The sequence below is a fragment of the Oryzias latipes genome, chromosome 16 (genome assembly GCF_002234675.1).
Source record: "Oryzias latipes chromosome 16, ASM223467v1".
Classification (NCBI taxonomy): Eukaryota; Metazoa; Chordata; class Actinopteri; order Beloniformes; family Adrianichthyidae; genus Oryzias; species Oryzias latipes.
Genome location: NC_019874.2, coordinates 31,302,687 through 31,314,742, shown reverse-complemented (window position 1 = coordinate 31,314,742; position 12,056 = coordinate 31,302,687). Strand labels below are relative to the sequence as shown.

At 46.0% G+C, this 12,056-nt stretch overlaps 2 protein-coding genes across 3 annotated transcripts; one reads left to right on the top strand and one right to left on the bottom strand.

Annotated features, from left to right (window-relative positions):
* Positions 1-595: 595 nt before the first annotated feature.
* Positions 596-2,256, bottom strand: LOC110016775 (lactose-binding lectin l-2-like). The gene is made up of 3 exons (XM_020710637.2): positions 1,824-2,256; positions 1,645-1,742; positions 596-1,573 (listed from the first exon to the last, which is right to left on the bottom strand). Exons 1-3 carry the CDS (start codon positions 2,113-2,115, stop codon positions 1,460-1,462), a joined length of 504 nt encoding a protein of 167 aa, XP_020566296.1. The 5' UTR covers positions 2,116-2,256; the 3' UTR covers positions 596-1,459.
* Positions 2,257-4,516: 2,260 nt separating this feature from the next.
* Positions 4,517-11,267, top strand: ankmy2 (ankyrin repeat and MYND domain containing 2). Of its 2 annotated transcripts, none has more exons than XM_020710504.2 (10): positions 4,517-4,737; positions 5,876-5,940; positions 6,618-6,756; positions 6,838-6,936; positions 8,236-8,396; positions 8,468-8,682; positions 8,751-8,859; positions 9,336-9,464; positions 9,548-9,677; positions 10,266-11,267. In XM_020710504.2, exons 1-10 carry the CDS (start codon positions 4,671-4,673, stop codon positions 10,370-10,372), a joined length of 1,221 nt encoding a protein of 406 aa, XP_020566163.1. In that variant the 5' UTR covers positions 4,517-4,670; the 3' UTR covers positions 10,373-11,267. The 2 variants fall into 2 exon arrangements, with proteins under 2 accessions (XP_020566163.1, XP_004078459.1); XM_004078411.4 differs by having other exon boundaries at positions 8,751-8,886.
* The last annotated feature ends 789 nt before the right edge of the window (positions 11,268-12,056 follow it).

Sequence of the window (12,056 nt, the reverse complement as noted above, 5' to 3'; positions counted from 1 at the left end):
TATTTCACCCTTTTGTCCTTGCATTAAAATTAAACAAAAGAAGAAAAAAAAATATTAAAAGCCGGTTTCAATTCAGGAGAGCCGACATGAAATAAATCTGATCAAACAGAAAAGTACAGACAGAGCCACTGAAGGGAATAAATACTACTTCTACTGCTATATCCCATAGTTTTTGACTGTTAAAATGTTATTCAATGCTAAACAGTACAGGGATGAGGATGATGAAGAGGATTTTGTTGTTCCTTTGCCTGGCAGTGATGACAACTAGTGACTTTATGACATGTTTTTAAGATTGCGAGTGTATAAATTGGAAATCAATGGAGGACTCAAAGATTCACAGAGAAGCATGAACTACAAACATGTAAAGATAAAAATGAATACATTACCAGAATAAGACTGTAGTTCAGGTCATTGATGTAGAGGTGAAGTCCCACGATGAACATCTTTTATCTGTTTTTCATTTAAATATGATAATAAAGTTTTTAGACAAAATAAAGAAAAATCTGTCTCGTTTTTAAGGACATAGTCTCTGCAGAGCAGCAGGAGTTCATTGGAAATTCACCTCTGAGTTGTGGGTGGGTGGGACTGTTAGCACAGAGCAGCCCCGCCCCTCTTCCCATTGCCGAAGGCTGGACCTGCTCTATATATTTTCTCCGTCACAAATAGGATCTTTTTCACACCTTAGTTTTTTCGTCCGCTCCTAATTTCACCACAATTTGAAAGAAGAAATACTCAGAACTGCAGTTTGGAGCTGAATTCTCTTTTATCCATGTCCTCCATTGTCAGAAAACGGTACAAGAAGATGTCAAAAACAGCGTTTTCATCAGAGTTTGTCTCTAAGAAGCCGCCTGTCGTCCTCATCGTCGTCCCGTTTTGTGGGTTTTTTCTGGATTTGTTCTAATTGGGGGACGTTTGTTGTTCAGTTTCTAGTGTTTTCTTCCAGACATTTTGGTGTTTTTCTTTTGTTCTGTTAAACCTTTGGATCTTTCCCGTCGTTTGTCCCCTGGATCTCATTTCCCGCTGCTGTGACACCGACACACTGGAGTGTTGGAGGTCATCTCTTCAAAGCAGCACGCCGCCCGAATGGAAAGTAGCCGACTCCAACTCTTCCTGTTCATGCAAACCGGCCCTCACCTTTGCATGTCAGTGCCTTGGGGGGGGGGGTGATTAAACAAAACCTGGACAGCTTTGTTTAGCTTTACAAAGGATCACTGCGGGAAAAGACACATTCCTGATTCCACGACCACACAGTGAGTTTCTACGCCTCAAACAAGCCGCCGTCAGGTGGAGGACATGCGATGTGGGCGTGGCCTCAAAGTGTGTCCAGTTTTCTTTGAGGAGCAGAAAATGTGTAAGGGAATCATCTAAATAATAATAACGAAAGAGAAGCAAATCTAGTCACCTTCTAACAACTACAATTGTGTTTGTGCGCTCACACACATCTACGTTTGCGTGTTTTTCAGACACTTCCAGGATTGTCTCGGCTTTGCTTCGTGAACGCTTTCCCGTCGGACCCCGTCCTCCACCTCAGTTGGAAGTGGCCGCCCGTGGTCTTCCTCAGCTCCGTCTTCATCTGTGGAGTGAGAATGAGGAGACGTTTGTGTTCGGGACAAACGACCATCTTCCTCTCCGTCTGAGGCTGACCTGCTCCAGGAGGCTCTCCTGCACGGTCGGGTCGTTCAGATCCAGCGTGGCGTCCTGAACTCTGACCTTTACCTTGATGAAATGCAGATCCTTCATGGCTGTCGCATAAAAAAATAGAAAAATAAAAAAGAAGGTTGGGGGTCGTTTGAGGTCATGGCTGCATCTTCATCTGTACTCACTGTAGGAACACAGGAACGGCCTTTCCACGGTGCAGTCCATGTCTCGCCAATGACCCGACTCCCCGCTCAGCAGCGCCACACACTTCTCGGCGTACGCCGTGTTGACCGTTTGGGTCGGCCTCCAGAACCTCAGCGAGGACTCGGTCTGGTCCGACCACTCCCAGGGGTCTCTGCTGAGGCCGACGTAGACGTCCTGGCCTTTGGAGACCCCCTCCACCGTCTGGTACTCGGCATGGTTCCTCAGGCTGGTCAGGTCTGTGTGATGCTCCCGGCAGAAATTCTGAGCGGCCATCCATTTGGTTTGCTGTGGAATCAGGACGTACCGATCCGCTCCCTGTTTGGTTCCTGAAACGGGAAGCTGAGTTTGTCATTCGCCACGATTGGAAGTATTCCTTTGACTTTACGCACCACTTGTGCTGTCTTGTCTTGTGGGTTTGTGTGTTTAGCGCACTGTCTTGTGGGGTCCAGATGACCCAACTCCCATCGCTAACGATGGGAGTTGGGTCATCTGGACCCCACAAGACAGCACTTCAAATATTTACCCCTTCATCTCCACGCTAGAGTCCATTTATCGGGGTCTTTGGGACTTTAGACGAGTCCTTACCGTCAAAGCAAACGCCCCCACGGGGGTCTTCACACGACCTCATATGCAGTTTCCCGTCTTTGAAAGTGACGCAGTTGTTGTCCGTCACTGTGCCCCAAATGAAATGGTTCTCCTCCCCCTCCCCGTAGAGGTCTCTGCCGGTCAGGGACCAGTGCCACCTCAGCGTGGACCCCTTGGACAGTCCGATCCACACCTCCTGGCCGTCTCTGCCCTGGACGGCTGCCAGAGCCCCCTGCATCTCCTCCATGTCGGCGAAGGAGGCCAGGTCTGTGAAGTTCTCCCTGCAGAAGATCCGCGCTGCGGCCCAGCTTTTAGGAGACCGGATGAGGACGTAGTGGCGCTGGGACCCGCACACAGACACACAGCACAGTCCTGTGGGCGAAGAAATGCCACAAAATGACAATCTTAGTACAAGCTGGCCCGTCCTAATAAATCCTCCTAAAGTCTAGAACCATTACTTTTTCTAAGAACATAAATCTTCATTTTTGTTTCCAAAATAACGACAATAAATGCCAGTCAACACTTTGAAAAACAACCTTAAAGTAAAAAATAAAAAGTTTGTGACTCCGAAAAATCCGCCTAAAATTCGGACAAATGATTCCCGACATAAACGACACCTGTAATTATATTCAGTAAGAAAGTTAAAGTTGACATATTCAGAATAAATGCTAACTGACCTGTTAGTAGCAGCAGAGTCTTTCTCATTTCCATTGTTGCAATATTGTTCTTAAAAGTGCCTCAAACAAAAGCAAAATTAATGGTTTTTTTTGTCAATAAAATGTCAGAAAAAGGCTCGAGAACGAAGAGAGTCTGAGGATTCCTGCAGATTTGACTCATCCGCTTCCTTTTCTGACTTTATCCTCCTCTGTATGTAAACCATATGAAAAGTCTGCCTTAAGTCGCTCCTTAAACACCAAATTTGCTTAAAATAAGTTCAGTTCTTTTATATTTAAAAGAGACTAATGCAGACTTTTTCAAATCCCCCTTCTTCATGTCTGGGGGGTGCAAATATCTTTTTTAGCACGTGCTTCTTTTTTTTCATCTAAAATTTCATCTGCATCGGAATTTTTTTACATTTAAAATGACTATTGTAACATTTTTGTAAAAAGAGACACGCAAGTTTAAAAACATACGAATGCAACATTTCTTTAAGTCTGTCAATCACTGAAGGGACTCCTGTATGTCTTAAGCTTGTGCTTTAGGCTTCATATGTTTGTTTTTGTCATTTTTAAAGGATAAAGGAGCAGACATGGTCAAACTTTTACCATCTGCCTCCTGTACTTCACTGAAACAGCTCTGCTAGTCCTCAGCCGTCGCCACGCTGTAGGACCACAGTACATCTCTGACACGTTGGTCTGCACGGAGCGTCTCTGCGAATCGTGACGATGAAGTTCAAACCCAGGATAAAGCCGTTTGTATTAGATGAACAGAAAGATGTCAAACTGTTATGGGTCATTTTAATGTTTGTCTTTCTGTCTTTTAATGGAATTTTTCTTCATTTTGAATTACCTTAAGCATTGTTTGTTTTATACACATAATATTTCCTTTTTACGTATCAAAAAACGAGTTCAATTAATTTAAAACTAAGAACATTTTATTTGAGTAATCTGAATACTTTCTCGTAATATTAAAAATTTGTGATGCTGATGATTAAATCAAAGCCTGATAATAGAATCAAACTTTTAATTCAATTTGGGCTCTTTAATTTGTCATATCTCAACGACACGATAATTTTATTCTCTATGATGCAGTAAATGATCTTCTTTCTGCAAGAAGCAACATTTCTATGAATCTATTCTGAATTTTTATTTGTTATGCGATTTCTAATGTAACCCAGAAGAAACAAAGGACTATTTGTCTCTGGGATCTTTTTCACGTAAATTCTTTATTTTTTATAATTTTTATCTATCTTCTTGGTTAGCAGCCATAAACAGTAATAAACAAACAAAAAAAGATTACAATAAAGAAATAAATACACTTTATTTAATTTAAGTAAAATTAATTTAATTTAATTGAATTACTTTGACCCCCGTGCTCTCCGGGGGTTTTCAGTTCCCAGACACTAGGGGGCGCCGCTGAGCCGCATGTTGACTCACATTCCTCGTTTGGTTCGAGCGAAGAAGAGTCCCAATTAGCATCCCGTCCATCAAACCCGACAGGATCGTGGAATAAACGGCTTTTACTGAAAACAGGGGAGTTACATTTCGGTGACTGAAATTCCTTGGACTCCAGGAAGAGCCGCCATGTTTGCTCCTAAAAAAGGAGACCTTTCTCCGAGCGAAAAGGAGCTGTTTGAGGTCATTAGCGCAGGTAAGCTTCTCGAGCTAATCCCGGTTAGCTTCGTCGTGGATAAAAACCTGATGATAGGAGAAGAAGAAAGTCGCTGCTGTGGCTCTGAAATTCACCAGAATGTAACCGTGTCTGACCAACAACTATGTCGTTTGTCTTCGTACAGATGGTTTTCTGTCTGAGTCTTATTTTACACATGTTTCTGGAAAAGTTTAAGATCTAGAAGCGTCTATTTGTCTTTTATTTTGAAATGCAAAGACCACGCAGCGAACTGTGGGTTTGCTTTGCTGACGTCATCAACTTGCTTGGAACTGCGTAGTTTTTCAGTCCAGCTTTGATGCTCACAGCGTCTGTGGGGAGCAGAGATGGAGCTCTGCTGGTTTCAGGCTCTGCTTCAGCTGCAGATTTTCTTCTGCGAGTTCCAATCCTCCTCCTCCTTGTTTTCTGCTGGTCTTTGGATCAGCTTTAACGTTGAAGTTAGATCTAAATCAGGGGGGACGCTCCTCTGACTGTCCTCCATTGGAGTTTGGACTCAGCCTGGTGGTTCAGGGTTTGGTCTCACTGCCTAACCAAAAATATGCAGACATTGATATAAAAGTCCCCAAAAAGAAAACAGATTTGAGTCTGGAAGCCGGATCAGATCATCTGGGTCACAAAGCCGGAGGAGGCTGGTCAAAGTGCCACGCTCAAAACCGCCACCTTCAAGGCTGTGGAGTCACTCCGCCTCTGACTTTTAGTCTGGACAAAACTCTGCTGCACCTCCTTTAACCGTCACTGCTGTTGGAGCTTCACTATAGCATCTGCCTGTCCGTCCATCCATCAGCATTCATCCTCCTAAAGCTTCTGATCCCCTCCACCTTCACTGAGCAGCTCACTGCTGCCCCCCAACTGTGGATCCACCTGCGTCTGCAGACATCCTGCTTCTCCTCTGCTTCTGTGTCTAAATCTGGTCCTGAGACCTGGAGAGGACAAAGTTCCAGATGAAAACGGTTCTGATCTGTTTCTAAGCTGTGTTCTGGTTTCTTCCTCTGTGGTAAAGTTCACTCCCAAACACCAAGGAGGACATGGTGACTCCTCAGAAAGGGTCTCCTCTCTGTGGTTGACCCCCTGACCTTCCTTCAGGCCCAACGACCGGATCAAAACTCTTGGTGTCTTTCAGGAAACGTTCAGGAGGCCTCCAGGCTGCTGGGCTGTAAGGACGTCCGGGTCAACTGTCTGGATGAGGTAACGGGAAAAAAATCCTTCTTTCCTGTTTCTGTTTGGACGAAAAAATAAAACCAAACTCAAAACTCTGAGACCTTAAATGTCTCCAGAGGACATCTGGTTTCCTGCTTACAGTCTGTTCACCTTTGACCTTTTAAAAGAACCATCTGGACCCAAAGATCAACATTTTAGTGGAGCTTTGTCTTCTCTTCTCGTCATCAGAACTGACTGATTACAAGACAAAGTTCAGAAAATCCTACATTTATTTGTCTGCATCTCGTTTCTGCTTCAAAATTCATCATTTTAGCAACAAGACGGACCCTTTTTTCAGATTAAAATACTGCTTTTGTAAAATCTCTCCTTTTATAACCAAAACCTGCAGCTTTTCCAGCTGAAAACTGAGGAGGAATCCCTAAAACTTGGAGTCAACAAAGAGCAGAAATGTTTGTTTCTGTTCTCAATTCATGAGAACTCAAGGCTTTTATTCTGAAATATATTCACTTGCAGCTAAATCCAGCTGTGATAGAAGCCAAAAACATGTATTATCATCTTGTAATAATGTTGTACAGCTGGCTTCATGCATTTATGCCTAAACACATAATAATCTGTGTTTTTCTATGCAACAGAATAAGAAGGCGTGGCCTAAAACTCTGTAACAGTGAAAATGACCTCCTGCTGAGCTGTCCTCTCCTCCACAGTACGGCATGACCCCCCTCATGCACGCCGCGTACAAAGGCAAAGCGGACATGTGCAGGCTGCTGCTGCAGCACGGCGCCGACGTCAACTGCAACCAGCACGAGCACGGCTACACGGCGCTGATGTTCGCCGGCCTGTCAGGTCGGTTCACGGGCGGAAATAACGCCGCGCCTCCGCTTTGACCCCCAGCGTCTGACATGAGCGGCTGCTCTGCGTCCGCAGGGAAGACCGACATCACCTGGATGATGCTGGACGCCGGCGCGGAAACGGACGTGACCAACTCCGTGGGGCGCACGGCGGCGCAGATGGCAGCTTTTGTCGGTGCGTTGGGATGTTTTCTGACCGTTTAGAAAGATCTCATCCCGTAAACCAAAGCAGATTCTGAGTCTGAGCAGGAGATCATGTGACGGGTGGGCGGAGCTTTCACACCTCCAGTCGACTGAACTCCATCTGAGGCTTTCCTTCCTCCTCTTGGACCTTGTATTTTATTTTGAAAAACCTCCTGCTAGTTTAATCTGCTGCGCAAATTAAAGTATTCTAATGTTTTCAATTACATTTTATCTGGATTATTCGAGTCCAAATCAACCAGAAATCTTTTAAAAAGTGTCAGAAAAAGAACCGGGAGAATTTTCACAGAAAAAAGGACTGTCTCTGCAGATTTTGATTCTTCCGCCCCAACCACCGCTACCGCGGCCTGGAACCGGACGGGTTGCAGAGACAAAAAAAAAAACGTTAAAATCTGATTCTAAAGGAAGCTTTATTTTGGAAAACTCCTGGATTCTCTCCATCACATCCGACTTGCTCGCTTGGTCACTAAAATTCATCCTCTACTTTCTTAAAGCGGCTCCTCTGAACTGAAACCCTCAAGTTAGCAAAGTTAGCGAAAATAAACGTATTCGGAAAGTTTCCTTTTGGAAAAAAGAGGAAACGGAAGAAGAGCCTTCCACTTCAAAATAAAAGCTGCATTTAACAGACAAAAACCTGGAGTCTTTACTCCTCTTGATAGTTGTTGGCCACAGATCATAATAATAATGTAGAATATTCAGCAACTAATAAAGTTATTCAAACGGTGGATTCATGTTCATGATCATATTTAGAAAATACCGGTTTGAGTGACAGCTTTATTTGTTTTTGTTTCTTTTTTAGTTCGGCCGAGGCTGAAGTTGGCGTCTGATTTGCAGCTTCCACTTTAACAGATGGGGGTTTAGGGACAATCTGTCACATTTGAACGGTTGCTGCACAAACTCTAGTTTGTTAACAAAGTTTAAAGCTGCTGCAGAGATTTTACAGAGGATGAAGATGAACTCAAACGTTAAACTGGAAGCTAAAAAAAAGATAAATCAGACTTCAGCCTTGGACAGGCTGGTCTGACATCAAACTGAAAAAGGTTAGAGAGCACATTAGTGGAAGATGAAGATGCTGTAGAGCAGTGATGAAGATCATCTGATGATTATTTTAGTGAATCTGTTCTTCTGACAGAGAAGCAGCTTCTTTTCACATTTTTGACCTTCAGAGTTTAGTGCCGTTTTTTTTTTTTTTGCTCCCCCCTGGACGGAGGAGCGTCCGGCCGCTCTTGAACGCGGTCCCGTGTGAAACCAGCTGCTCCCGTTTCCTCCTCAGGCCAACACGACTGCGTCACCGTCATCAATAACTTCTTCTCGCGCGCCCGCTTGGACTACTACACCAAAGCCCAGGGTTTGGAGAAGGAGCCCAAGCTGCCGCCCAAACTGGCCGGGCCGCTCCACAAGATCATCATGAGCACCAACCTGAACCCCGTCAGGGTAAGGCCCGTCAAAGGAACCGGGAGCCCCTCCCTCCCCGTTCCAGGATAAAAGGTTCTGGTGTCCTCCAGATGGTGCTGCTGGTGAAGGAGAACCCGCTGCTGGCAGAGGCGGAGGCTCTGGAGAAGTGCCGGCGGGTGATGGAGCTCATCAGCGAGAAGTGCATCAAGCAGCAGGACATGAACGAGGTCCTGGCCATGAAGATGCACTTCATCGGCTGCGTGCTGGGGAAGTGCGCCTCCTTCCTGAAGGAGCGCCAGGACGGGCTGGACGCGCTCGTGAAGAGGTCAGCGTGCGGCTTGGGCGTCGCCTCGCCGCCGCTCCGCAAACCTAACCGCCGGTCTCCCCCTTCAGTTTGCTGAAAGGTCAGGACGCCGACGGCTTCCCCGTCTACCAGGAGAAGTTTGTGCGGGAGTGCATCCGGAAGTTTCCGTACTGTGACGCCACCCTGCTGCAGCAGCTGGTGAGGAGCATCGCGCCCGTGGAGATCGTGAGTCTCTCTCTCTCTGACCGTCCCATCACACCGCCGTGCTGATCAGAGGTCCAGGTCGCTCCGCCTCCAACCCCCTCACACTGAATCTGGGGGGGTGGTGGTTGTTCCATCCTGGACCAAAGGGCCAGATTGTTTCTTCTTTTTTTTTCTGCTGCTGAGCAGAAATGTGAGGCCGCCACAGAGTCAGAACCTCCAGAATTAAAGAACAACCCTTCCTCAAAACATGATGACATCACAGCGGGAGAAACTGTCACAGAAATGAAACTCTAATGGGGCTCCACTAAGAAAACCAAATGAAGGGGATGAACAGGGGAGGTACGGCTTGGTGGCCGTTTGGGGCAAAGGGAGAATTTTCCCCTTTTACCACTAAATGGGAAAAGAAACTTTTGTTGGAGCAGCTCCCGTCGTGAGGGCATTCCTGAATCTGAACTTTGCTCTCCTTGAAGGGAAACGACCCCACGGCTCTGTCGGTGCTGACCCAGGCCATCACGGGCCAGGTCGGCTTCATGGACGCAGAGTTCTGCACCACCTGCGGCGAGAAAGGAGCCCAGAAGAGGTGCTCCATCTGCAAAACGGTGAGCGAGTCCAACCCGCCAAAGCCATCCGGTGAGGAAAACAGGAAGCTGAACACACTGTTGTTGGTGTTTTTTCTCTCCAGGTGATCTACTGCGACCAAACCTGCCAGAAGATGCACTGGTTCACCCACAAGAAGGTTTGTAAGAAGCTCCAGGAGCAAAGAGAGAAGCAGGAAGCTGAGGCGGCCAAACTGAGAACGCAGCAGAGCAAAGGTGAGAGTCGAAGCGGGAACCTCCCACTCAGAGTTCAACCTGCAGTTTCACAGAAAAAGTGGCACCCGGCAGGCGGATGGCCTCTTCCTGCTCTACCGTGCCGGTGTCGAAGGGGGGTCCTGGCTACCACTACCGCTTTGGGTGTGTGTGTGGGAGGGGGTGAGAGATAGAGAGAACTGGAGTTGTGAAGATTTTAACACTTGATTATGTGTGTGGACAGGCCCCGCCCCATTTTGACCAACATTAACACCAGACTGTGATGATGATGGTCCTCCAGCATCTCCTTGCTTCATGATTGTGCCCCCCCCCCCCCCCCTCTGTAATCATCCTCCAGATGTCCTGAACTCCTTCCTTACCCCCTTTCTCCAACATCCCCCCCCTTCTTTGCCATCGAGTCCAACAATAAACATTTATCCAAATCGACACCTAGGGTCTCAGGAGACCCAGAACCGCCTGGTGGAACAGGAAAATATGTCCAACATCAGACGCCTTCGGCTGCCGTCTGTCTGCTGAGCTGTTGGACAAGTTAAAAAAAAGGGAAATGAGCGTCTGTGGGAGGTTTGACCCAAATGGCCGTTTGTGTTTCAGAGGACAGTGGAGCCGTTCAGGACGCCATGCAGCAGCTCTCCGTAGAAAGCAGCGCAGACGCTGCAGAGACATCAGGCCCCGCCTCCGTTCCAGCCGCCGACAACTGAGGAGAATCTGGAGGGTCTCCAGGAGGAATCCACGCGGCGAGGAGCCTCGCCGACCATCTTCTCTCCAGATGATCCCTTCCTTTGTGTTTGTGGGACATCCTCGCGTTGAAGATGGAGTCCAACTCTGCCTTAAAACTGTAGCAACCTGCAGGAGGGAACCAAGCAGACACCTGAGGGCGTTTCTGAACATGGCAGTGTTCTATGACGTCACCAGGTTTTACAGAACTAGTCCAGCTCATGGGATGTTTGTGGAAAATCCGTCATGGCAGCTCCCCGCTGTGGTGCTTTAGGTCGACCTTCGTGCAGCACGAAGGAGCAGAAAACATCTGGACCGCTCGGTTCCAGCTGCTGCTGTCCGTCAGAATAAAGACCAGCCGGAGACCTGATGTCATGATCTGCTGCGTCCACTCATCCACATTTCCTGTTGAATTATGTCAGCTTTATTCGTTTATGCTGATGAACCAGAAACCTTCAGTGGAGTCAAAGGTGTTGTAGGTGTTTATACGTCCAGCAGGGGGCAGTGTGCCACAGGAGGCTCCATGTGGTTCACTGACTAAAATGTCTGCATAAAGAGATGAAAATAATGTCATCAGAAACTTTTACTTTCATCTTGTAAATCTATTTTTATCAGCGAATAGAAATCACAAAGTTTCAGACCTTTGGTAACAGATTCAGGTTGACCTTTAACAAATGTTGAAACTTTTTAGTTCAGTTACAGCAACCGTGGGAACACAAAACTTTATGTTTAGCCTTAATGATGACGAACAACAGAAAAGCTCTGTTGTCAGAACAGACTGGGCTATTCGAGGGAAACAACAAACATGGAGTCATCTCCTCTGAGCTGAAGGCTTCAATATTTAACAAGAAAAAATAAATACAGGTCATGTTGATGAAATAGTTTGGATTGTTCTTCAGAACCAAAACCAGAATTCAGCTATAATTAACGGCAGTTTCTCCATTTAGTCACTCCTGTAACTTTTAGAAAACTGGACATTCCTGTTTTTTCTTTATGTTAAAGAGCAAATAGGAATGTTTAGGAGGGAAGTCAATAAGATCCTCTTATTTTCTGATCCATTCATAATTAAGGTCTTCAGTAGATTTTAAATATCTATGTATTTGCATTTTTCCTTTGTTTTTTATCACTGAAATGGCTCGAAATAAACTAAAAACTAAAATCAATGAATCAAAAGCTGGTTGTCTAGATAAAAGTAAACCAAAACCATGCAGTGTTGTGCCTTAATTGATTGTAGCCACAAAACTAAAGACACCCCTCAGTTAAACATAAAAGCCATTCGTCTTATAAATGGTAAATGGCGTATACTTATATAGCGCCTTTCTTCCTACAAGGACAAAGCGCTTTACAGTCACAGACCCATTCACCCAGTCACACACACATTCACACACTGAATTACATAACTAAAAGGCCTGTCAAGGGTTCAATACTCGTCCAAATGATCATCTTAGGGTATGGAAAGGCCGCCGTCCTTCAGAGCTTGCATTTTGACTTTCTCCGTTTCCCGTTTGGCCTGCTGCTGCAACCGCTGCTCCTTCAGGATCTCCTCAATTGAAACCTGATCCAAATCTGTTTCCCCAAGCAGAACTACATTTTCTCCCCTGCCCGTCACCCTTCTTTTATTTCTTTCTTTCTTTCTGTCTCCATGGCCCAAACCCTCTTCCGTAAGAT

Bases quoted from the DNA above. Each gene is read 5' to 3' on its own strand.
- ankmy2 (XM_004078411.4), top strand. From the start codon at position 4,671: ATGTTTGCTCCTAAAAAAGGAGACCTTTCTCCGAGCGAAAAGGAGCTG. The intron at 6,937-8,235 runs GTGCGTTGGGAT...TTTCCTCCTCAG, and splicing joins GCAGATGGCAGCTTTTGTCG to GCCAACACGACTGCGTCACC. The intron at 9,465-9,547 runs GTGAGCGAGTCC...TTTTCTCTCCAG, and splicing joins GGTGCTCCATCTGCAAAACG to GTGATCTACTGCGACCAAAC.
- LOC110016775 (XM_020710637.2), bottom strand. From the start codon at position 2,115: ATGGCCGCTCAGAATTTCTGCCGGGAGCATCACACAGACCTGACCAGC. The intron at 1,743-1,823 runs GTGAGTACAGAT...TTTATGCGACAG, and splicing joins GCCGTTCCTGTGTTCCTACA to CCATGAAGGATCTGCATTTC. The intron at 1,574-1,644 runs GTCAGCCTCAGA...CTCACTCCACAG, and splicing joins AGGAGAGCCTCCTGGAGCAG to ATGAAGACGGAGCTGAGGAA.